Source organism: Heliconius melpomene, chromosome 14 (genome assembly GCF_056956725.1).
Source record: "Heliconius melpomene rosina isolate 202511_hmr_F chromosome 14, ASM5695672v1, whole genome shotgun sequence".
Lineage (NCBI taxonomy): Eukaryota > Metazoa > Arthropoda > Insecta > Lepidoptera > Nymphalidae > Heliconius > Heliconius melpomene.
Window position 1 is genome coordinate 2,379,817 of NC_140402.1, and position 26,042 is coordinate 2,405,858.

Genomic DNA, 26,042 nt, shown 5'->3' on the forward strand with positions numbered 1-26,042 from the left:
CTTTACTTCTAAGAAGAGGCTTTTGTAATTTGGTTGATATAATATATTATTATCATTATCGCATGAAGTCATATCGCACGAGGCCGTTTTGAGATGCCTCTGGTCATTTGCTGGATATATGACTCAACAATATCTTTTTGTATTCAAAGAGAAAAAAATAACTTGACTATATATTGTAATGAACTATAAATAACAATCCGACAGAGAGTGTAGTGTCTAGATATTGTTCTTCACTATTTCTCGGCGTTTAGGTATTATAATACAAAAGTATGTTTTTTTTTCAGCTTTACATTGTAGCTCGTATGTAGCAGGGTGGGCAGAGGGAGCTTAGTGCTAAAACACTCAGCTCTCCACCTTCGACCAAATTCTGAGTGTTGAGTAGCGGAACTGAACGCAACGCGATGAAATTACAATTTTATTTATCATGGGATTTCAAACGAAACATTATAGAAACGATGCTAGCATCAGAAGTAATATTTCTACACTTACTTGTACAACGTGTTCTCTAATGACTTCACGTGCATATGGAAGTGAACCTAGCAGAACGTAGCCAATTAAAAGTACCTCGGAGATCGCCTCCAATTGCCCTTAATGACGCTTTTAATAATGTGCCTAATTGCACGTCTCTCAACTCCAATTTACGAGTACCTACCTACGTTGTAAGTATAAGGTGTTTTCTTTAAGAGTGTGTCTTACCATTAGCGTTACAGGTTCCCTTTGCCCTGCTAAGTGGGACAGAGTATCTTATAATTTCTAATATATATTATATTGTAAATATAATTATTATAAAATGTAAAATAATAATATAGTGAAATAATACTGATGATGATTGTTAGCCAATTATGTAGTTTTGAATAAAAAATATTTCCATTTTTGTTTTTGTAGCTTCACACTGTATTTGCACATAGCAGGGTAGGCAGAACCTTGAACCTGGAACCCTTCTCAGTAAGACATGTTTACACTTACACTTGTTACATTTTAAATAGTATGATACAGATAACAAGAAAATGAATCAAAGATCATATAATATTTTACGAACAAAGTATTGCCATATTGCCTATCAGTCGATATTAAAATTATCAATATATACCATAAAAACGATCAGGTTTTCCCACGTTGTTATCTAATCTGTTTGTGATCAATATCTTACTTCGAAATAATTTTGCAAGGGCAATTAATACAATTTATTCAGTAATAACCATTTGAAATTTCTTCAACTAACAATAAGAATTGTTCTGAATATACTAAATTATTTATTATTATATTTAATGAAAAAAGTAAAAAAAATGTAATACAAGATATTATTGTACAATTTCAATAAATTTTAAACTTAATAAAGTTTAATGCAAAACATACATTAATGATAGCAGAAAATATTTCAGAATATAATTATAAATCATAAAAAGATTGCACTCTGAACTGGCCTATTGAATAAAGCTTACAATTCAAAATCTTTTCATGTTCAAGTTGTTAGAACCTTGGGATGACCTTAACGGCAGTGCTAAGTTATAAGTATGCCTATTATAACAGCATGTCTCTGTATAAAAAAGCTAGATTCAAAGCCATAATTATGAATTATTGTTTTTATAAATAACTAAGAATAATATAAAAACAATAGTCATAATTAAATACCATATAAAAATAATTAGGTATATTAAATAGAATAACACTTATGGGAAAGACTACTACAACTTAATTTCTGTGTTACATTAAAAGAGTTCAGTATTTTATAACATTAATTCATATAACAAATATATTATATATTTATTTATAGTATTATATTTGTTATTTTTTTAATTCTAGCTTTTGTTCTTACTTAGATAATTTTAGTTATCTATATATATAAAAGGACTTGTCCTCACTGACTGAGGTAAGATGCACGCACAGCCGTAACCGCTGATGGTAGAAACGTAAAATTTGGAGAGATGTTTACTTTCGTAATCTGGACATCCACTAAGAAGGGATTTTGAAAAATTTTTACCTTAAAGGGGTGAAATAGGGGATGAAAGTTTATATGGAAAAAAAATTAAATTGGCACCGATTTTTATAAAATTTGAAATTTAGATTTTTAAAAGTATTTAATTGAACACGTGTTTCATCGTTTTCTAGAATTCACGCTCTAAGGGTGCAAATAAGGGGTTGAAAGTTTGTATGGAAAAATCTTTAAACCGCCACCGATTTTAATAAACTTTTAAATTTAGACTCTTAAAAATATTTCATTGAACACATGTTTCGTGGTTTATTAGAATTCACCCCCAAATAAGCAAGCGAAGCTGCGCGCGTCCGCTAGTTTGAAATAATTTATAAAGGACAACCATAGCAAGTGTTATATTATAATGTTAATAGTTTATCAACAAACATATAGATTGTTATGCGAAACAGGAAACTGGCTGTTCCAATATTTTACGGATATAGAGAAGTTACGGCTGACAAGTTTTTACAACAAAACAGAGTAACTGTAACGGTTAACACAGTTATGACACAGTACAATGAGGTTTTATAAAAAAAGTTTTACTGAGTATTTATTTTGTAATTATATTTAATCTAAAACAAAGTTGATAACACAAAGAGAATATTGTAGTATATTCTTTTATATATTATGGTGTATTTATTTCAGTTCAATATCTAAGATATTTACACTTTTTCTGATTTTTTCTAGAGGTTAGTTGTGGCACAGGGGTACAAGTGTGTGACTGTAAATGTGACAAGTTATGGGTCCATTTCCACTCGATAATATAAAAAAAAATTCAATTCCTTACTCTGGTAAAGAGCACACAAATATGTATGGTCATGAAAAAAACAATTTTCAAGTCCTAGTAAAGAGCACAGTGTGAATCTAAAATAAATAATTCCATATTCCTTAAGAAACTTAATATTATTTGGTAAGGACTTTGAGTAATTAATAATGTAATATGGTTTAGATTTAGTACAGTTTTATTATAAAGAAAAAAAATCTGTTTATAAATTATCCAACATATAAATGATGTATAGGCTATAATAAATACATTAAAAACAATCATATTAATGCTGATATGATAATTTAGTTCCAATTTTTAATTCAGAATCTAAAGCAGTGATACAATAAAATAACAGTACATTATAACTGTTGTTTATTCTAAAGTATTCTTACAATTTGAATAAATATTTCCTAAAAATAATAAAAGTAGTACACGAATTAAAGCGACATTGTAGTGAAAACTAATTGATTTCACACTAAAAATAATAAAGTACTATTTAATTTATAAAAAAAAAAAGTAGGTTAAAGGAATAGTGTATTCTTATAAAATATTTTGTGTGAGGAAAAAACCTTACCTTATTTTTTGAGGGCTTTTGCGTTTTAAAATATAGGGTTAATATTCACTGTAGCAGTTATAATCACAGCAGAGTATCAAATTCACTTTATCTAAAACATTATGTGCACACAGTTCACTGTTATTACTACTGTTTTCCGATTAGGTCACTGACACAAATATTACAATGTAGATATTTCAACAACTATTTTATCTTCCTGTTAAAATGTATGGTTATTTGAAGGACCATTAAATAAATAACTTATTTTAATTCACTACACTGGATTTATTGCCGATTTATGAATTTTATAAATCAAAACATTATATGACAATTTTGACAGTTGGTCTCTGTACCTCTCACTTCTTATTATAAATGGAAAATATGCTTTTAGTGTCTATTTCAATAATAATTTTTAACTGTCCAAAATAAAGATTTTTTTAATAAAAACATATTATAAGAAATTTTATTGTTATTGATGGTATTAAATGTGGGAAAACGCCACTAACAGATAACATAAAGTCACAATATAAGATGTCAATTTATAAAATCACTGCACAGATAAAATTTATTGTTTTTATTAAATATTATTAAACTTATAAAAATAATATTTTAAAACTTTTAGACGACTGAATAAAAAAAATATTCACTATAACAACATCTCTGTCGTAGCGTCATCACTTGACTGAAGTTGAAAACGTGAACTACAATAGGTATAATAGCTATATAATTAGGTAGGTACCTTTTGCGTAAATAAGAAATATCTACAAATTGCGATTAGATATCTAAAGAATTACTGATATAATATATGATTATATTTAAAATGCTTATAATCTACAAGAAGAAGTTTATAAAAAAACAAAAGAGTTTTTTAATTTTTTTAAAGTGTGATTACTTAATAATTAATATGTTATACCTATCTATTCTTTTATATCTTCGGTAAATACAAAAAAAACTGCTTATTTTCTAATTGTTCTTCATATCTATTAGTTGATGCCATAGTCACTTACCGATCTAAGTTTCATTAATTATTAAATTATATACTTAAGTATAAAATACCTATGCAATTTTCTCAATCGTTAGGTAACCAAAACCAATATATAAAACCAATTTTGTCTTTAGTATATCGGCCGTTGTCCATAGTGCACCGGTGTCCTACCCGACTTTAAGGATTGAGGAGAGAGTGTAATCAGAGCTCATCACCTCACTGGACTGACTAATGGGTTCTAAATTCACTAGTAGCCAAGTGCTACAAAGGTCTAATTTTATATGTGCTCAGGGGTCCTGTCATATCCTAAGACGACTCTGATTTATTAGTATTTAAAACAAACAGTAAATTTTCCTAATCATTAGAAACAGCGTATTGCTTCAACGGGTATAAGTAAAGGAAATTAGTGGCTAGTGCGTAATTATTTAGCATTACGCCAACGCCCATTATTACGATACTTTAAATACCTACTTAGGTATATGAGAAATAATTGATTTTTTCTGTTTTAGTTTAAAATTTGAAAAACTCAATTCTCATATATTCAATAACTTGAGGGAAAAAGCTAAATGATATTGTTTTAAAAATAAAGTAAGCTATTTACAATTTATTTGCTCTTTTACATGTACCTAACATAATTATTAGATACTTCTCTACGAAAACCTGCAGCATCTAACAGTTAAAGAAATCATTCTAAATTCTAGCAACAAAACATGTGAGTGATTACGATACTATTACTCATCTGTTCTAAAAACATTTTAGGCAATGAGATAGCCTGATTTAATCAGTAACATTGATAAAAACAGGGTTTTTGAACTGATAAGATTAGACAAAAGTTTTCTTGCTTATCTTATATTTATCTAACCTATTTAATACAGGTTAAATTGCTCCGGAGGCTAGTAAAAAAGTATATTTGTGGTAATAAAATATTGTTGACCATGTAGTTACAGCTCGCGAGACTTCAGCTGAGTTTTTAATTTATATGAGTGAATATAAAAAGTAGAGCCTGAAAAAAATGTCATAAGTCCCTTATGTCCTGTTACGTTTAAATTTGTATATGCCTAAAATATTTTTTAAGAATTAATATATAAATATGGGCAAATTTGAAACCATTTCCTAGCATGGAAGGGGAACAATCAACGATTACACTTACTGTCAGATTGTCCCAAGGCTACAGGCTAATTCCCTAGAAGGATAGTCAGAGAGAACGGAGTGTTCTTTCGCCTCGACCACTGCCATCAACCTCTGCAAACATGCTTTTTACGTGACCTTCCTACAGTATCATTGATATTGCTTAATAGAAGGCAAGCCGAGGTCCCAACCTACCCTCTCTTACCGCTCTTTTTTCCTTTATATTTTTTTGCCATTATTTCATCACTCATTCCTTCGACGTGCCCAAACCAACCGAGTACGTTCTGCTTCATTCTCACCGTCACATCCTCGCTAGTACCTGCCATTTTGTGTATTTCTTTATTGCAGATTCGATCAGATAAGCTGACTCCGCATATCCTATGAAGAGATCACATCTCCACAGCATTCATCTTTCTTTCATATTTCTTCTGTAATACCACGTATCGTCCACGTGCTATATAACAGCGTCGGTACCAACACTGCATTGTGTACGGCCAAACGCACAGCTGTACTGACGTTTCGCCGTCTCATGAATGCAGCGAAGTCTCCGTTAACCCTGTTACAGGCAGCAATACGCCTTTCCACATCCATCTCGTCATCTTCCATCTCTATTGCACATACTTCCCAAATATACCACTTCATTCACTTGTTCTAATATTACACTGACCCTGCATTCCGTGCTTTCTTAATTTCTTACAATAAGTTAAACTTTAATAACTTAACAAGGATAAATAAAACGACTTTATTACCATATAGTTACATTATTTTTTAATTATTCTGCTCATGTTAATATTTATATAAACATTTTTTCTTAAAATATATATTTTTGGTCCCTGTATATATGTTAGTCATGGTTACCACCTAAATCTATTATTGGTATTTATGCACATCAAATATTATGATATGGAACTTCCCCTAAAAGTAATTTAATAATATCACACAATTATACTTAACATAGATTAATTTCATGAAAATGACATTCAAAACAATATTATATTTTTTGTTTCTTTATATATGACACAGTTCTCCCCTTTCCGCTCTACAAAAGTCGTTTTCCCATAATCTTAATTATAAATTAAATTATAATTCTTAACTGACTAGTTAAGTCATATAATAAAATAGTATTTAATCATTTATCACAGCCATAGGTTCCACAACTAATTTCTTGGCAAGAGCTTCACTTGATTCCAGCTGTTGTTTCACGTAGGACACTGTTCCTTTTGAATCAGTTATTTGGGCTGCCCTTCTTTCTTTGTCACCTGGAGCTAATACTGGCATGTTTTTGTCAGTCTGTAAAATTAAAAGATAGTAGAAATTTAAATAAAGAAAGTAATTAAATATAAACAACACAAAACAATCGAAATAATTATAAAATGGTTGTCTGCTTCCCTATAACAATAGAAGAGGACAAACTAGATTCAACCTCGTAAAGGTCTCTTAAATATCTGTGTCTTTCTTAAATATCGTCTTTATAGGCCATAGCTGTATAGTAAATCGTGCTGCGGGATATGTAGAGTTGTAATTAAGATATTAAATCTAGATTTACTATATACATAATATTATATTATTTAAAAAAGTTTCGTAGCTATAATTCTGTAAGAACATTAGGCACTCACAGGTTCTAATTTTCGCCAGTGCTGCATAGAATCCGTGAGACGATCACCGAAACCAGGCGCAAAATTTTCTGGATCCACCGCAACGAAGCAATGGCCTAAGTTTGCAGGACCACCTTCTCCACTGTGAGACCACGAACGAATATGATGACCATAGTTGGATCCTGAAAATGTAATAATCGTATTATAATTAAATTTTTAAGTCCAGTCGTGGCATAAGCGTGTGTGTTCAATTCCCAATCGGGGAAATAAAATATTGAATATATTCATTGTTTCGCTCTAGTGTCGAAATAAAGCTGAAGTTGTATTCCGTAGCAGTATAGGCAGAGGGAACCGAGTGTTAAGACATTCCCTTTCCCCACTAAATTCTGAAGGGATTGTGTATTGAGTGGTGGAATTCAACACTTTACCTCGACACCGGAGCGAAGAAATCAAAATATAAATTTTAATAAATAAATAGATCAAAAATAATATAATCTCTTTGATTAAACTCCAAAATTGAACGATATTCGAAGGCTCTATTTCATCATTTGACAAAATCTATATATTTTTTTAGTTTTGTGCCATATTGTGGGCACCCCACATCGGTGTAGCCCTGTAGCAAGTGGGAACCTAATGTTAAGACTATTCCCCCCTTTTTAGCTAATTTCCGAGACATGGCGTGTTGAGTGGCAGTACTCAATGTAACTAAAACTGATGGCCTTTTGTATATGTACTATGTTAATAATATTTTAATTACTGACTAGTAACTGACTTGTATTATATTACTAGCGGCCCGCTAGCGGTTACATCCGCGTGAACTATGTTATTATTAATTTCTGTCGCCATGACTACGTCATAGTGACGTAAACGTAAATTTGAGACTCCTAGCATTTGTAGTAACGAAGTTTCATACAAACTTTCAGCCCCAAAAATAACCCCTTAAAAGTCGAATATTGCAAATTCCCGCCTTAGCGAGCACCTACGCCAAATAAATAACTCCTATGCAAAATTTGAGATTCTTAGCACCTATAGTTTTTGAGATTTCGTGATGAGTGAGTGACCTTTCGATTTTATATATATAGATGAGGTGTACCTACGTAATATTTGTACATTGATCTATTACACATTGATTTACCTGAACTAATGCCACAAAATAATTCAACCATAGCAGCTAATCCATATCCTTTATATCCTGAAGTTTCCTCCTTGCCGCCTAAAGGCATTAAGCACGCTGTATTATATGCCTGAAAAATAATATAATAAAAAAAAATTAATAAAAATTTGCAGTATTTATAGTTTAGTCTCTTTATTTAAATAAGATCTTCGAGTATATTGTATAAATTATTGAAGAAATTAAAGTTATAGATATTTATTTTAATATCTTTACATAATAGAGGCCAGTCATGGCGCAGGAGCACGAGCGAGTGACTGTAAATGCGATAAGTTGTGAGATTGATTCCCAACGGAGGTGTCAAGGACAAGTGCGGCGTTGAATACCGCCACTCAACATTGCACCTCCAAAATTCGGCGGAAACTGGTGAAAACTGGTGAAAACTTTGTGCCTCCTCTGCTGCATGAGGTATACAGCGGGAAGCTGAACAAAAACTTTATATAATTATTATTTACCAAATGTGCGTCTTGCGTCTCTTTGCCATCAGGACCTTGCGCCCATCCCGATGGTAGTTTTTCACCTTTCCTCATCTGCATTTCTATCTGAAAGAGTTATCGTGTTAGTAAAGTAAAATTAAATAATTTATCATGTTTAAATATTTTATTAAAGAAATCTTTCAATTTTAATTTAAATAATCTTGTCTAAGGTGTTAAGTGGATTGTAACTAAACAACGTTACAACGGCTACATTTGATAAGATTAGAAATAGAAAGAAAAATATATGTTTGCACCATAAAATTGTTTTTCAGCTTCACGCTATATGCCTCATAAAGCAGAGTAGTAAGAGAGAATTGTGTGGCGACCCCACCAACCTTTAAAAAAGATGACCACGACCGCTCTGTCAAGAGCGAAACGACAAAGATGAAGAAGAGGGAAACTAATGGTAAGACACTCCCTTCATTTTTCACTTTCAGCTGAATTTCAAGGACTTGAGTGTTGAGTGGCTGAACTCAAAGCCGCGTTGTTGCCTTGCCTTGTTACCAGAGCGAAGAAATGACGGTCCCAACAACAATGTCACATTATCAAAGAAATTTTTATATTTAATTTAAAACAATAAATTTCAGGTACCCTACCTTTCCAACAGCCACAGATGTAGTCGCCATATCTAAGTAAAATGTTTCCCCACCGCTGCCAGGCGCTACTACTGACAAGGGATTCGTTCCAAGTGCTGCCTGAAATATTTAATATTAATGTTTATTTTAATAGGTATAATAGTTAAGGCACTTCGTTCCCATTAGGATACTTCAGTTCCCAATTTCCACTCAATTTTGGAGATTTTGAGTGGCGGAACTAAACACCACGCTTTGTCTCGTTGCTAGAGAGAGGAAATGAAAATATTAAATGATTTATTTCCTTGAATGGTAATTGAACCCACAACCTGTCGCGTTTACCGCCACACGCTTGTGCCTCTGCACCATGATTGACCCTCGAGTCAAGAAAAAATGTTAATATTAGAAAAAAAAGAAAAAAAAACTTTCTATATAGAAAGTTTTTTGTTATAACACTTGTTACGTACGTAAATCGCTATCTCAGTTAAATATTTTATTTAGATACAATGCAAATACGTGTAATGAACTTTACATTGCTTAAGTAAGGTTAATGTTTCAGATAAGAGAAGAAAAATAACATAATATTTACATATTTATGAACTAATCACATAAATTGTGTCTTACGAATGTTAAAATTTTAAATTAGAATTTATTTTTTTTAGTGCCTATATTCCTTCTTACTGAATGCGAATTCATTAAATAAGTGAAACGAATTGAAAATTATTTAATTTTAAATTAGAATTTTTTTTTTAGTGCCAATATTCCTTCTTACTGAGTACGAATGCATTAAAAACTTATTTTTTTATTAATATAATCAACACAACCAATTTTAATTCTTAAAATAAATCGATTAACAAATGGACAAATTATTCTGAGAATAAAGTGGTTGTTAAAAACACAAATTGTCCTCTTTAGAAATTATCCTTTATAATATACCTAGCTATTTTTAGCTGCACTCGTATAGTTATACAGTTAAGTTAAATAATCATTGTAATTTGTTGAAACCACTCATTTCTCAACTCAACCCAACGCCGCGCTTTGCCTCGTTATCAGAGCGAGGAAATGAAACTATTAAATGTCATTCCCACGAATGGGATTCGAACCCACAATCGTTGAATATCGGCACTCAACACCGAAAACTAAAAGCTAACATGAGGTTCTCTCTGTCATGCTATATACGGACCAGAGCTTGAAGCTACAAAAATACATTGTTAACACCATATATCATTATACAATATCATTGTAATACGAATATACTTATAAAATATTGAAATAAAAAATATAGGAACGTAATATAATAAATAATGATTACTTGTTTGCTTCTAGTCGGAGCTAGTAAAGGTGAGGTGTTGGTGAAAGCCATTCCTATAAGTCCTTTTTCAGCCGCCTTTTTCGCCCAAAATCCCGCCATACCGTTATGATTTGAACCTGCACGAGTAAATCTGTATTTTTGATCATTGTTATTTTAATTTTTTAAAATCTAATATTTTCCTACGGTATTCTTTATCCATTTTAAATTTAATCTTTAGTTAGTGAAAAGTCTGAAAGTAATCGAGGAAATAATTTTAATTTCCCCAGTCTGGTAAAATAAAGCGCGACGACTTTGAGTACAGCAACTCAAAAGTCGGTCCCGAAATGTAATTACTAAAAGTCGTTATTATTCGAGTTTTTTATATTAAGTTATAATAACATTTAATTTGAAATGTAATTAATTAATATTTAATTTTTTTTTTCCGAAAGTAATTACAATAGAACATAATTTACGCAAATGGTTTTATCTATTATAGAATAATGGTAATAAATAATTTTACATATTATTTACTTATAGCCCGATTTGTGGCTAAATAATCTTTGTAAAATAGTAAAAAAAAATAAAAATAATTTATACAAAAATTATCATTACTGCGATTAAGACTATTCAAAGTTAAGACTATTCAAAGGTTAATATGAGGGTAGAAAAATATTAGACGTATCGTACGTTAGTTTGTTCGCGAGCGTTTGTTTGTTAAAACGAGTATATACTACATGGGCAGATTTGTGTGTTCTGTAAGTATTTTAATCTTATAATTTTTATTTTCATTTCATTTTTAATCAAATGTAGTTAATTGTATTGTACTTTTAATCGTGATAGTTTTATTTACGAAGTTACGTGCGTTTATTCTGATCTAAGAATTTTAATTGAACCTCACGCATGGGTATAGGAATAGAGACTGAATAATTCGTGCCCATCTCGGAATAGTTTTGTGCCCATCCCATAAATTTAATTAATTCTTAGTTAAACTATTTCATAAAATACCTTTGACAGTCACCCATCCAACCCCAGTTTGCTTCGCCTTGTTTATAGCTAGATCCATAGCAAAATGGCTAACAGTTGCTCCTAATACGTTATTAGCGTCAACCCACGCAGTCGATGCATTTTCTTTAAGAATTTTAGGTACATTGTTAGGTTTACAAGCACCTGATAGTATATCATTTATGTAATATTCTGAAAAGAAAAAAAATTGTGAATATTTTATATAGTTAGAAAAATAGTCAATTTTATTTGAGGCCATCGTGTGACTGTAACGCGGCTGTAAGTTGTGAATTCGATCCCCACTCGGGGGAAAAAAATATTATTTATTTATATATTAATTTCTTCGCTCTGGTACCAAGATAAAGCGCAGCGTTAACTTCTGCAATTCAACACGCATTGCCTCGAAAATTCGGCGGAAGGTTAACACTAGGGCCAAGTACAGGCAACTAGTACATATTACCATAGTAGGTACATTATAATTAACAAGCTGAGGAAAAGTAGTTATTTAGAGTAATTCTTGTTGCAGTAATATATTTGACCTATAATAATGTAATTTCATTGTCAGAACAATTTACGGAGCTGTATAATAAATCAGCACAATGAAGCCAGTCATGGTGCAGAGGCACAAGTTTGTGTGTAAACGCGACTGGTTGTGGGATTGATTTCCACTCGAGGAAATTAAATATTTATTTAAATTTATTTTTCATTTTTTCGCTCTGGTATTTACCCGTGTATCCCGCACAAGGTACCCGACCTTGTGCGGGATATGGCGTGAAGCTATTTTTAACTTTTTTAAAGTGTTATTTCACACTTAAGAGAAAAAAATAGTTATGTAGAAAATAGTTATGTAGAAAAATGTAGTTTTCCAAATAAGTACAGTGTCCATAACAATTAAAAGAAAAAAAGATTTTTTTTATGTTTGTAGATTGTATAAAAATCTACTTAGATAAAATGTATGTTAGTTACCTAATCTATTAAGTCCATGGCTTGGATGACCCATTCGATCAGCTTCTAAAAGCAATTCTGCTTGTTGTTGCGCCGCCTTAGCTGCCGTACCAACCGCCTTTAAACATTCCGTCATGAAACGGAGAGCCTCAACTGTCGCGACTTTACCCATGTTTAAACTGAAAAATAACTTTTTTCTACACATTTCTCTTGTGATATTGTAAATTGCTCTTTTAAAATGGTTATTAGCTATAATATACATATTAATATATTTTTTGAGGTATCCATTAAGAACTCATTCGCATAGATTAAATTCTGAATTTTAGATATTTCGAATAAATCTATTAAAAAACAAAACAGAACAAATTTTTGTGCAAGAAATATGAAAATTACACGCAAATAAAAGCATTTTAAAACAATTTAACTTATGGTTATGTTCAAATCTTATGACGTCACATGTCGCTAACCATTTTCCTCTGTAATTACTTAATATATGGTAACCGCGTCTGTCATTACATTACTCTGTCACTTTTAAGTATTAAAATATAAAGTTTAATTTAACACAGCTGTTTTACAAATGTATTATCGAAATATTAATTAGATGTTTTACTTAATTTGCCTATTAATATGAACTATATTAATTCTTATTTTGTACTCAAAAAATAAATTTTCATATCAACATAGTACCGTCGTGGCGCAGCGGCACAACTGTGACTGTAACGCGACGGTGGGTTCGATCCCCACTCGAGGAAATAAAATATTTATTTACGTTTATATTTTCATTTCTTCGCTCTGGTGTCTCCGCTCTCAACACACAATGCCTCCAGAATTCGGCGGAAAGTAGGGAACGGAGTGTCTCAACACTAAGTTCCCACTGCCTACCCTGCTGTGTGCGGGATACAGCGTGAAGCTGGTCTCTGATATCAACATAGTATAAATTTCGGTTGCCCGCTATACACACAGGTTAATGACATTTAAAAAACCACAAACAAATCCATTCCACAAATAAAACAAAAGTGGTCCGAGTAAATAACAATTTTCGAAACTTACAACTTGATTTTTAAGAAAATGGACTAAAACATTTAAAATTATCACTATAATATAATAAATAATACATTTTTATAAACTATTGGACTTATAATTCAATATTTTACTTACCAATAAAGTTAATTTCTAAACAGAAACAAAATAAATGCTTTCGACACGTGTTAACTGTTATGTATGCTACTTCGTACTGCTGAACTACGTCGTACTGGGCAACGAGCCAAACTAATATGCATTCGTAAGTGAATGGACGTATAGACTATGAGACACTTTTATATACCTTTTTAACCGATAACGTCTATTATTGATAATTGATAACTAAATTAGTGATTTGTTTGTACACTTGCACTTTATATTTCGCGCAATTTGCATTATACAAGTACTGATAAGGTCGCCAGTTCGATTCCAGTTCAAGCTGATATTATGTAAATATTCATATAAGTGAATGGGATGGAACACTTTTATATATTTTGTGGCCGAACATGTCTTTTATATATTTTGTGTGCTCTTTATATTTGGCGCATTTTCCATAGGTACTGATAAGGTCGCAGGTTCGATATCAGTTTTAAATGTTTTTTTTTATTAATATTTTTAGTTAAGGCCGTCGTGTTATTTTTTTGTTATGTAATATATATATATTTATTTTTATATAATATTTAAGGGAATAAAATAATGATATTAAGTAACTATTATTTTATTATTAGTAATGAACATTAAAACGTACAAATATTACACTAATGCTTGTTGACTGATCTAGTATCTATTTGTCTTGTTTTACTTTCATTAAAGTAAAATTTATTTCATCTAACATGCCCGTGTTTAGTTTAGAAATTCTCTTATTTTTATGATCGTTACTAATATTAGGAGACACTGATGGTACTTATTCATTTGCGGTATCCTGAAGAATTCAAGAAGAGTGTATATCTGATCAGTCTTGGCGCAGAGGCACATCTTTCATTTCCCAGGTTCCTCTGCCTACTTTGCTATGTGTGGTATACAATGTGACGCTAAAAATAATTGCCAACACCATCGTGGTGCATTCAGTGTGACTGACCGAAAAATATTTAATATTTATTATCGTTTTTTTTAAATATCTTTTAAGTTTAGGTGTCGGTATGTAATAGCCATACATATTAGTAAAGTACGACATGAAATCCATTATTAACTATTATCGATCACTTCGTAGTTCACGTGAACAATAACAGGAAAATAGAAATATGTACATATAAATATAGTTTAATATCACATCGTAATAATAATAAAAAGAGAAATGGACTCATAACTTTTAATATATAACTACTTATTACTATAAAAAAATCAGCTCCACGCTATATCCCGACAAAGCAGGATAGGCAGAGAGAATCTAATGTTAAGACACTCTGTTCCTCCATTTAAATAAATATTACATTTCCTCGAGTGGGGATCGAACCTACAACCAACCTGTGCCACGACGCCCTCTTACTTTTAATATATACCTAATTCTTTTTTATTACTTACTATATATAATTCTGATATAAAATATTCTGCTCTCATATAATCAGTAGATTCTCATATAATCATTCAGAGTATCTTGTGTACTGAAGCTGACAAACATTAAACACAAAGGCTAGATTATACAATACATATTTATTTAAACTACATAAATGTTATACGATATATGTTTTTGATTAAAAACAGACCAATTTTATACAGTTTATTATTTTTATTATACTTCTATAATATCTAAGAAAAAATAGTTCATAATTGTCTATAATATTTAAGAAAAATACATGTAAGACCGACATGGCTTAGCGGTATAGCGTCTCTCGACCTAATAAATAAATAAATAAACAGTATACATCTACTTTCAAACTACATACATCTAATTTCAAATTTTTGTTGATTTTTTTTAGTTTTTGGTATATAATTAAAATAAATAATTATACGATTTCTTATTGAAAAAAAGACGAAAAAAAAATTTTTTTTTCTTATTAAAGGTTTTAAGTATATTTTATTTTTTAATAACTTATGTTAAAAAATAATCTGTTTTTTTCTCGTCTTAAAATGAACCTATTATAAAAAGGTTTCACATTATATAATTGAACAGGAAATATATAAAAGACACTTTCAAGGACGGTCATTACTTGTATATAGCAAAAAAAAATCCTTCGTACTTGAACCTAAATAAAAATTTGCTACGTAGCGTTAAGGCAACTTACAGTACCTACGTTGTAAAAATATAAGGGTAGCCACACATATTTTTGTATAATATTGTTATTAGTAATATTTTGTTTGTATATTATACTTCTATAGATAAAAATTTCAGTAAATCGTACATACCTACCTTATATACTTTATATACTATAAAAAAATTATACAAATAAAACATTTTATTAGTCCTAGTTTCAAAACGTATTTTAAGATTGAAAAAATCTGCAGTATTGTTTTATTAAGCTTCACGCATGTAGCAGGGTAGGTAGAAGGAACCTGATATCGAGACAGTATATTAATTCATTCCCCCGAGTGGGAATCGAACCCACTACCGTTGCGTTACAGTCACATGCTTATGCCCTACTTGTAGCACTACTACGGCCTCTGCAATAAATGGCCTAATTTAACTAAATATTTCTCCGTATACAATTTTCCACTAATCTAAATATTTTCCTTGTATAAACTTCAATTAAGCTAAGCATTCGATAATTTAAATTAAAATGACTTATTATCCCTAATTTGATATCCAATAACATAATGACTATATTAATTTCATACAAAAATTAAATAATATAATAATCTATGACATTTTTTTCTCTTGTAACAATTACCTAATTATTGAAGTGTTACAAAAAGTATCACCCTGTAGTTATCGTGTTACGTTTATATATATAAACAATTTAATCACAGAATCAGTTTGTCTGTCGCGTACAGAGTGAAGGTTGTCTCCAAATTTGATAAGATCTTAATTTAAAATTCTTAACTGTATAGAACAATTGTAAATAAAACTAATATAAATTTACAATTTTAATATTGTTTATTTCTTTATCTTAAAAAGTGTTCAATATGCCTGAAGTAAGAGTGGAAGAAGCTGAACGGTTTATGGTGGATAGCCTAGTGGCTGGTGGGGCTCCGTTGTCGGAAGCGAAGGCCCATGCTGACCTCTTATTACATGCTGATATTGTAGGACATTTCAGCCATGGAATGAATAGGCTAGGTAAGTTCTACGATATAAGTAATTAAATAAAATATGTATGTAGAGTAAAAAAAACAAAAAATTACAATGGCGGAATTTAGTAATGAATTTCGTATTAAAAACTAGCTATTAAAATTAATTCTTTTATAAATTTTTTGTGACAGGTTCCTATTTTATTTACTAGAAAAAATATACCTTAAAATGTTATTAAATTATATTATATTTTATTTGTTTTTTAGAACTATACATAAATGATATGAAATCAGGCATATGCAACCCAAATGTAGAGCCAATTATATTAAAAGAAACCGTAGCTACAGCCTGGGTGGACGGGTGTGATGCTCTCGGCGCTACCGTTGGTAACTTTTGTATGGACCTCGCTGTGAAGAAAGCAAAGGAGTGTGGAGTTGGATGGGTTGCTGCGAAACGTAAGATTTTTCACAGTTCTTATTGTTATTTCTTTATTATTTTTTTAGGCCGTCGCGGCCGTCAGGGGCACACTCGGGAAAATTAATTTTTATTGATTAATATTTTCATTCCTTTCCTCTGGCACCAAGGCATAAACCTGCTGTGGAGTTCCGCCAATCAACACTCAATGCCCCCAAAAAGTCACCAGTGGAGAATGGAGTGTTTTAACACTAGATTCTCTTTACCTACTCTGCTGTGTGCGAATAAGAATAACTTCCTCCTCAGACTTCAGACCTCAGAATTCTACTACCTCCAGTATCTGTACTACACCTACTTGTACTTTTGTATTATTTATTGACCTCTATTCTAAATCATAATATTGGTTTCACCATTATCTATTATATTTTTCATTGCTTATTTTTTTCAATTAACCTTCTAGGTTGCAACCATTACGGAATGGCCGGCTATTGGGCGTTGAAAGCGGAGAAGGAAGGTCTCGTTGGCATGTCATTCACAAATTCTGCTCCAATTATGGTCCCGACTAGATCTAAAAATGTTAGTGTAAATTAATTTTTAAAATAATTAATAATAAAAATAAATAATACGTTAAACACGTTTATTATTCAACTAATTTAATTTAAAATAATAATTCGCGTATCTTATTAAAAAGTTAATTTGAAAATTAGCTAAATTTTTAAATATTTATAATATTATATAGGTATTATTATTAACAATAATAATATTATTATTTTTAGAGTGCGTTAGGAACCAATCCTATTTCAATGGCGGCACCTGCACCTGACGGCGACTCTATTGTCGTTGATATGGCCACTACTACTGCAGCTATGGGAAAGGTAATTTTTTTTTTAGTTGCACTTGCTTGCTTGCATTGCTGCACGCAGCAGGACGTAAAGGAGGAACCTAATGTTATGATACTTTTTTTCCCATTCTCTATCCCTATTTTATAAGACGAAATCTAAGACGAAACTGAACGTCCTTTGTATTGTTACCAGTGCGATAAAATATAAATAAATGATTACCCCTTATTATTATGTATGTATGTATGTATGTGTAAAGTATATAAACATTAAACACATTTTATGTAAGATTATTTTATATTATTGACTTATTTTATTATATGTTATATAATATTTAATTATATTTCATAAAATTTGCACTGAGACGTTGTCCCCTTTCTCCTCATTACAATTTATCTGCATTGTTTCAAAAGTTGTCTGGTAGAGATTGCTTAAAGCAATAAGACCGCCTTTGCATACGTGTTTTTCTTTCAATTTTATTTGTGTTTTTCTTTCTATATATTTCTTTTATGTGTGCAATAAAGCATATTCTATTCTACCCCGGGTGGAAATCGAACCCAAAACCATCATATAGATTTTTTAAATTCGAACCCATAATTTTACTTACACTTTTAAATGAACAAATTACACTTCTAATGTTATAATAAAATGACACATTTAACTTTTAGGTCGAAGTGCAAATAAGAAAAGGAGAGCCCTTGCCTGAAGGCTGGGCTTTGGGTCCAGACGGTAAAACTACCACGGACCCACAAGTGGTAATTATTTATTTTTGTATTACTTTTTTAAATTGATCTTATATAGCTTATTAATTATCATTATATTCATATTGGAAATATAAAAAATAAGATTCCCTTTATCCATCCATCCATCTAAACAAAGAAATCACTAATATTATGTAAAAGTGTGTTAGGGTAGATATTTGTTCCACTTTCACGTAAAATTACTGAATGGTTCTTGATTAAACCTTACAGTAATATAGCTAGCGTACATCAGAATAACAGAGACTACAATTTATGCAAATATTCTATTTTAATATCGATAGAATATAACTATAGTTTAAGCGGATAATGTTAGTTTTATATGTTTATATAAAAAATATACAAATTTCAATGATACATTTATCCTTTTACATATAAATTACAATATTCTTTATTACGAAGTATTTGCTAATAAATTACTTCAGGCACTAAATAAAAGGTGTATTCATTGCTTTTAAATTTTTTTAGGCGTTCGATACTGCGCGGTTATTGCCTTTAGGAGGCTTCGAGAAAACAAGCGGTTACAAAGGATACGCTCTTAGTGCGATGGTTGAAGTATTTTGTAGTGGACTTTCAGGTAAAAAATCTTTAAATTATATATTTTTTTTAAATATATTTTGGCAGTATAAGGTCCTGCATCCTAGTACCATGTCAATTAAAGTTAGTGTCATTATTCTCCAGTTGCCTCTGGCAGTTCCTGTTATGGTGTGAAACATGGAAACCTACCACCACTGACCCATCACGTGTTTTTTATCGACATTATATAAAAAAAATAAAAACATTCAACACAGTTTTAAATTTAATATTATTTCCATATAATAACGGTAATTATAACTAATTCACCATAAATTTTATTTAATTTTATAAGTTCTAACGTATTTTTCAGGATCTCGTGCAACACACAATGTACCAACATGGTCCCACACTCAAACTGAGGCCCCGGATCTAGGACAGTGCTTCGTGGCTGTTGATCCTGGCTGCTTCGCTCCTGGCTTTCAAGATAGAATCGCTGACTGTTTAAGTCATTGGAGAAATTTAGAACCTGTAGGTACATAATACCTGTGAATTTTGTAATAGTAACTTAAATTGAATTTATCTAGACTCCTAGAGTAATTAATTAAATACCGACTAATATTTAAATAAAAAATATATATAAAAAATTAGAAAGTAACTGGTAATGGAAATAATCTAAGTTTTAAATCATCACAAAAAAATATTTTAAACATATTTATTTAAAATATATAATGGTAAGTGGGTTAAAATACAAACAAATCCTGTTGGTATAACGGTGTTAATAGTACGGTACGGTGAATGCAGCTTTCTTTTGGCTCGTACTCAAGTGCGTATTGCAGTTGTATTCATACATATCCTCATTTTAACGTGACAAAAATCAAAATTTACAGAAATATAAATGTACTTTTAAACTTTCTCCTGCATTTAGTAGGAAATGCAGAGAAAACTTTGTCAACACTCTTCGATCTCCGCATATGAAATTGTCTTTACTGAGTTCTATTAGGGCACGTGAAAATATTTTTTACTGATTTCTAAGTAAGAAAATGAACCCGCAACCATTGAGTTTATGATCTGTGCCACGGTGGCTTCAATTAATTATTATTATCTCACACATAACAGGGTAATCAGAGGGAACCTAGTGTTAAGTTAAGACATGTCGTTCTTATTTCATTTCCGCCGATTTCTGAGGGCATTGCGTGTTGAGGATCGGAATTCAACGCTTTGCCTCGTTGCCAGAACGAGGAAATAAAATTTTTATATATTTAATTTCCTCGAGTGGTAATCGAACTCATAACATGTTGCATTTATAGTCGACCTCGTATACCTCGACCGATTCTAATGAATTTACATAAATTAATGCACACATTACCTTTATAAAATACTACCGGCTCGTCCGCGGCTTCGCCTGCGTGAACTACGTTATTATTAATTTCTGTCTCCATGAGTACCTACGTCCTATAAGTGAGGTCCATGCAACATTTGTAGTAACGAAGTTTCATACAAACTTTCAACCCCAAAAACAACCCCTTAAAAGTCGAATATTGGAAATTCCCGTCTTAGCGTGCATCTACGTCCTATAAGTAACTCCTATGCGTAAATTTGAGATTCCTAGTACATGTAGTTTCTGAGATTTCGTGATGAGTGAGTGACCTTTCGATTTTATATATATAGATTAAGCAGAAATTTTTTTTTATGTGAAATACATTACATTTAATATATTATATATTTTTATTTTTCATATTTTTCTTAACTTAGATCTCTCTATAAGTGCTTTTCTTTCCTTAATGACATACCACGTTTTGTGTCAATCATTAATTTACATTAACTATATTATTTTGACAAGGTCACACAAACACACAATCCTGCTGTCAGAACATAGGTAGGTAATTTATAAAGATAAATTATTGTAAGTATGACGAATTGCACTCAATACGTCTTTGTATTTAAAGTCAATATTGATACATTTTGACTCTATGAAGACAATGACGCAAGTAGTGGCCCAAGGGCACAAGGATGTGACTGTAAAGATATAGGTTGTGGGTTCGATTCACACTCGAGGAAATGAAATATTTAATATTTTTATTTCTTAGCCTTAGTGTCGAGGCTAAGAGCGGAGTTAAGTTCCGCCACACAATACGCAATGTCCTCAGAATGCGATGGAAAATGGGTAACGGAGTGTCTTAGCAATAGGTTTCTTCTGCTTATCCTCCTGTGTGTGGGATACAGCGTGAACCTGATGGGTACCTTCGAAACGCCATAACTGAACTGATAACTAGTTTAATTTACAAAGTAGATTAATTTTAAAAAGTTAGTCGTCTAAAAATATTAATTTTAATTTCCTTCTTTTAGGTTGATCCTTCACTTCCGGTGCTAGCTCCAGGGGATAAGGAGAGAAATAATGAAAAAAATACGAAAAATAGAGGCACGATAATTTATCCAGAATCACAAGTAGAGTCTTACAGGAAAATGGCTGCCAAAATCGGCGTTAAACCGTTGGAAGTTGTTCAATAATTGTGTAAATAATAGTTATCCTAGTTTTGAATTAATGTTCAATAAATATTTTCCGCATTAAAACATGTTTTTTTAATATCATTTATTTAATATTTTCTATTTCTCGCTATGGTAACGAGGCAATGTTGAGTTCAATCACGTTGAGTAATAATCAAAATTGGTTCACCAAGTCAAAAGTTCTGAGTAACCAACTTAAAAAAATACAGTCGAATTACTTCATAACCTCCTCCTTTTACAGTAGTCGGTTAAACATAATAAATAAACTTTAACTTTCTTTTACAATTTCCTATTGTTTTGTCAAACGGTAAAAATAAAGTCGGCAGGGTCAACAGGTTAACCTGAGTATTTTGAGGTTGAAGGACTTTAAAGCGCTTTCTTATTTACTTAAATATTGAGTTTTGAGTCAAACATAAAAAGTTTTTCTTATTCACAGTTATGTTGCACCTACATTTAAAATTTTATACGGTACGTAAAAATAACAAGAGAAAATATAAAAAAATATAAATTTTTCAATTAAAGACATTTGTGACATAAAAACTACAATTACAATTATGTTTTTTCTTGAACAGTCTTTTGTTTGTTTTACTAAAGAATAATAAACGGTTTATCTTTATTAGTTCATATTATAAATATTTATGAACATAACTCTTTGTTTGAATTTAAATACAAAGTATTGGGATGAAGCCCATAATAACCATTTCAAAATGCTCTGGCTCTGGCAAGGTTAAAAAATAATATTTTTGTTACTGTTGAGGTATTGCATATGCATACATTTATATATAAATGATAGCAATACCTTAATTTTATGGCATTCACCCCTACGGTAATGCTGGCTGGCATGAAAATTTAAACAAGGAAAAAGGCAGTTGTCAATTCTAGAATAATAATAGAAATTATATTAGATAGCACACAAGATTTATATTATTTTACATAAATTAATCTTTTTCATTTTATTCATAGTCATATCATTTTCTTCTGTAATTTCTATTGTAAATATGACATAGTCCTATTAAGTTTCAAAGTCGAATCATTGATAGGAAATTAAAAAAACAAATAGAATAATTGACGGTAATAGTCTTTCATAAAAAACAAATGAGATAAAAAAACAAGAAAGCGAAACTTTAAATATAATAAATAATAACTATTTTATGAAAGATTGAGTTTCATTATAATAGTTTCCACCAAAAAAAAAGTAGTTAGAAATATGCAGATAAGTAAATGAGATGTGAATCCTTAGGCCCGTACTTATAAATCGCTCTCAAGTCTGAGATCGATCTGGAGATGCAGTTTTCATTCATAAATTACATATGTATAAATGAAAACATCATCTCAAGATCGATCTCAGAGGAGCGATTTATAAATACCGAGCTTAGAGCGCTATAACTTAACAGAGAGCTCTAGAACATGTTTAATACAAAAACTACATATTATATTTTATACAAAAACTTTAAAGAGAATAGAATGGCTAGTATTTTAAGGGTATCTAATTATCTCTTTGAAACTAAGCTTATAACTCACATGCGGTCAAACGTGTCTACTGCGTAATAAATATGTAATACAGTGATATTACTGAAATTTTATATATAATACTCATTTATAATTACAATGCTTTGTTATTAACACATTTATAATTGTTTTTTTTTTATCATTATAAATAAGCCATTTCCTGTCCCGAGTATTTATGTTTATACATATAAAGGCAATTATTTGTGATAAAAATCTTATAGCTAGAATTGTGATACGTGCTCTGCATAACTATCTATCTCGTTACATCTTTCTGCGGTCTTATTTCTTTTAAAGTTACTGGCTGAGTCAAGTTTACGTTACTTTATTTTATTTAAAAAAATATATATATATATATATATATATATGTATACGTATTTAAGGATAACAATAATATTTTAAAAATAATATAATATGAATTAAATTTATTTAATTTATTTTAACATTCACACGAAATAGGCGGGAAAATGATGAACGAAGTATTTTTTTTCTAGTGTTTAAAAAAACATAATTTAACAATTGAATATTGATTACGATATTGCTTAAAATTATTATCTTAGGCGGTGATCGATTAAAAAAAAACAATGGAGAATCGAGATATGTATATCACTAAGCAATATCTTAATAACAATAGAATAGTATTTTATCTATACATTCAACTATTACTAGCAGAGGCATATTGCAAAATTATAGTGTATGTTTCTATGTGTAGATTTTTATTTCTATTGATTTTTAAAAAAGAACCTTTAACCAAATATTTTTTTTATATTTTTTTAGTTTCACGCTGTATCCCGCATGTGGCAGGATAGGCAAAAGGTTATCTAATATTAAGATACTCCTTTTCCCACTTTTCGTTAAATTCTCGTGGCATTGCGTGTTGAGTGGTAGAGCTCAACGAAGCGCTTTTCCTCGTTACATGATTAAGAATAACGGATTTGTAGTTTAAATAAACAAAAATAATAATAATTTGCATTATAAAAATATATATTACATTTAACCTTCCAACTTTGCATGTACCCACTTTCATCGTATAAGCAGATTAAATAATAAATTGCTATATACAGGACGTCAATTTTTATTATAATATAAAAATTGACGTTGTTGACGACGTTGAATATAATAAATTATTTGAAGTAATCTTAATTTTACTGCAACATAATCTATATATATAAAATCGAAAGGTCACTCACTCATCACGAAATCTCAGAAACTACATGTGCTAGGAATCTGAAATTTTGCATAGAAGTTACTTATAGGACGTAGGTGCTCGCTAAGACGGGAATTTGTAATATTCGACTTCTAAGAGGTTGTTTTTGGGGTTGAAAGTTTGTATGAAACTTCTTTACTACAAATGCTAGGAGTCTCAAATTTTGCATGGCCGTCACTTATAAGACGTAAGTACACACGGAGACGGGAATTTCCAATATTCCACCCCTAAAGGGTTGTTTTTAGGGTTGATGGTTTGTATGAAACATTGTTACTATAAGTGCTAGGAGTCTCAAATTTTCTATGGACGTTACTTATAGGACGTAAGTTCACACGGAGACGCGAATTTCCAATATTCCACCCCTAAAGGGTTGTTTTTAGGGTTGATAGTTTGTATGAAACTTTATTACTATAAGTGCTAGGAGTCTCAAATTTTCTATGGATGTTACTTATAGGACGTAAGTTCACACGGAGACGCGAATTTCCAATATTCCACCCCTAAAGGGTTGTTTTTAGGGTTGATAGTTTGTATGAAACTTTATTACTATAAGTGCTAGGAGTCTCAAATTTTCTATGGACGTTACTTATAGGACGCAAGTACACACGGAGACAGGAATTTCCAATATTCCACCCCTAAAGGGTTGTTTTTAGGGTTGATGGTTTGTATGAAACTTTGTTACTATAAGTGCTAGGAGTCTCAAATTTTCTATGGACGTTACTTATAGGACGTAAGTTCACACGGAGACGTGAATTTCCAATATTCCACCCCTAAAGGGTTGTTTTTAGGGTTGATAGTTTGTATGAAACTTTATTACTATAAGTGCTAGGAGTCTCAAATTTTCTATGGACGTTACTTATAGGACGTAAGTACACACGGAGACGCGAATTTCCAATATTCCACCCCTAAAGGGTTGTTTTTAGGGTTGATAGTTTGTATGAAACTTTATTACAATAAGTGTTAGGAGTCTCAAATTTTCTATGGACGTTACTTATAGGACGTAAGTACACACGGAGACGGGAATTTCCAATATTCCACCCCTAAAGGGTTGTTTTTAGGGTTGATAGTTTGTATGAAACTTTATTACTATAAGTGCTAGGAGTCTCAAATTTTCTATGGACGTTACTTATAGGACGTAAGTACACACGGAGACGCGAATTTCCAATATTCCACCCCTAAAGGGTTGTTTTTAGGGTTGATAGTTTGTATGAAACTTTATTACAATAAGTGTTAGGAGTCTCAAATTTTCTATGGACGTTACTTATAGGACGTAAGTACACACGGAGACGGGAATTTCCAATATTCCACCCCTAAAGGGTTGTTTTTAGGGTTGATAGTTTGTATGAAACTTTGTTACTATAAGCGCTAGGAGTCTTAAATTTTGCATGAGCGTTACTTATAGGAAGTAGTTGTTAACTAAGACGAGATTTTGCTAAATTTGATACCTAAGCATATAGTTTTGGGGTTGATATTGTATATGCAATTTCGTAATTACAAGTCCTGCTCAAAAATCTCAAATTTTACATACGAATTATTTTAGTGTCTATGTGCTACCCTAGATGGGATTTTGACATGGATTTTGAAACAATTTTTTTTTTCGAAATTCGACCCCTGAGGGTGTGTTTTTCGGGGTATAAGTTAAAACATCTGTTAACTATATA

General features: G+C 30.9%; 3 protein-coding genes across 3 annotated transcripts in view; 1 reads left to right on the top strand and 2 right to left on the bottom strand.

Annotated features, from left to right (window-relative positions):
- Positions 1-3,454, bottom strand: part of fdl (beta acetylhexosaminidase fused lobes) — a 72,832-nt gene extending 69,378 nt beyond the window's left edge. The window contains exon 1 of the mRNA XM_085197598.1: positions 3,313-3,454. The gene's annotated coding sequence lies outside the window, so the exon portion shown is untranslated. The remainder of the gene's footprint in view (positions 1-3,312) is intronic.
- Positions 3,455-6,145: 2,691 nt separating this feature from the next.
- LOC146531904 (uncharacterized) lies at positions 6,146-13,771 on the bottom strand. The gene is made up of 9 exons (XM_085197394.1): positions 13,615-13,771; positions 12,478-12,635; positions 11,515-11,703; positions 10,531-10,646; positions 9,243-9,341; positions 8,626-8,712; positions 8,135-8,243; positions 7,021-7,181; positions 6,146-6,694 (listed from the first exon to the last, which is right to left on the bottom strand). Exons 2-9 carry the CDS (start codon positions 12,626-12,628, stop codon positions 6,530-6,532), a joined length of 1,077 nt encoding a protein of 358 aa, XP_085053520.1. The 5' UTR covers positions 12,629-12,635; positions 13,615-13,771; the 3' UTR covers positions 6,146-6,529.
- Positions 11,174-21,737, top strand: LOC146531905 (uncharacterized). The gene is made up of 9 exons (XM_085197395.1): positions 11,174-11,264; positions 16,529-16,687; positions 16,906-17,094; positions 17,514-17,629; positions 17,830-17,928; positions 18,561-18,647; positions 19,119-19,227; positions 19,537-19,694; positions 21,513-21,737. The coding sequence occupies exons 2-9, from the start codon at positions 16,537-16,539 to the stop codon at positions 21,672-21,674; spliced, it is 1,071 nt and encodes a 356-aa protein (XP_085053521.1). The 5' UTR covers positions 11,174-11,264; positions 16,529-16,536; the 3' UTR covers positions 21,675-21,737.
- Positions 21,738-26,042: the final 4,305 nt, after the last annotated feature.